This window comes from Charadrius vociferus, unplaced genomic scaffold (genome assembly GCF_000708025.1).
Source record: "Charadrius vociferus isolate BGI_N301 unplaced genomic scaffold, ASM70802v2 scaffold136, whole genome shotgun sequence".
NCBI classification, from domain to species: Eukaryota; Metazoa; Chordata; class Aves; order Charadriiformes; family Charadriidae; genus Charadrius; species Charadrius vociferus.
In genome coordinates this window covers 1,257,468-1,258,355 of record NW_009648960.1, presented here as the reverse complement: position 1 = coordinate 1,258,355, position 888 = coordinate 1,257,468, and the positions used below count along the sequence as shown (strand labels likewise).

The window sequence follows — 888 nt, the reverse complement described above, 5'->3', positions numbered from 1 at the left end:
GGCCCTGCGCCGCCCCCTCCCTCAGGGCGGCGCGGCGTTCTCCTAACGCTTCGCCCAGAAAGCGCAAACGACAGCCTGCGGCGGGACAGCAGCGTGTCTTCTAGTACCGTTATTAAAACCTGTCAGCAGCTGGAAGCCTTTCGGTCCGAAGGAGCGTATTACAGGCAGTGGAGACAAAAGCAGTGAACTGGGGAGCGTCACCCCGTATGTGCCAGTTTCTGCTGTAGAGGTTACCAATCATAAACGCGACGTGTGGAAACAAACTCCACAACTCACGGAGAGTTATAAAGCAGGTATATTCATTGCAGCGCTGGGTGCAACCGGGATCACTCCTCCAAACTTGCACACCGTACTGAAGCAGGCTCTCATTTATGATACAAAAACATACATATTCATTAGTGTAGGCTGGGAATAGGCACAACTATGGTAAGTATTTCCGGAAACTCGTTACCATAAGTCGCCTCCTTTTTGCCGCATGCGCATTGCCATCTGGTGGTCGTGGGCCGGGGTCTTCTGGAGGAAGGCTCGTAGTCTCCCTCACAGTGTAATTTGAGCCTTTAGCTCAAAAATGCTGATGTGGCTGAGCTACGGGCAGCGAGACCAGTTCTCACCAGATGGCTACTCCTCACAGACAATAAGGCTTTGAATAGCCGTTCCCCTTTTCTTTATGGCTCCGCTGCTTCTAAGGTCGGGCTGCCCTAGTGTCATCATTCAGGTGCCTCTTATCTATATAATTCTCACTTGTGACAGGGTTTCGGTATCTTGCTAAGCTATTTGCTATGTTGCAATGTCTAACTGGATGTTATTTCCCATATCAAAGGTTGGTTGTGGCCCCTACTCCTTTTAAACACATACATGTAAAGTTCTTCATTAAGTGTGCAAAACGTG

General features: G+C 49.7%; 1 protein-coding gene across 1 annotated transcript in view; it reads right to left on the bottom strand.

Annotated features, from left to right (window-relative positions):
* Window positions 1-477, bottom strand: part of RBM44 (RNA binding motif protein 44) — a 12,024-nt gene extending 11,547 nt beyond the window's left edge. The window contains exon 1 of the mRNA XM_009887589.1: window positions 452-477. Coding sequence (XP_009885891.1) covers window positions 452-477 — 26 coding nt within the window. The remainder of the gene's footprint in view (window positions 1-451) is intronic.
* Window positions 478-888: the final 411 nt, after the last annotated feature.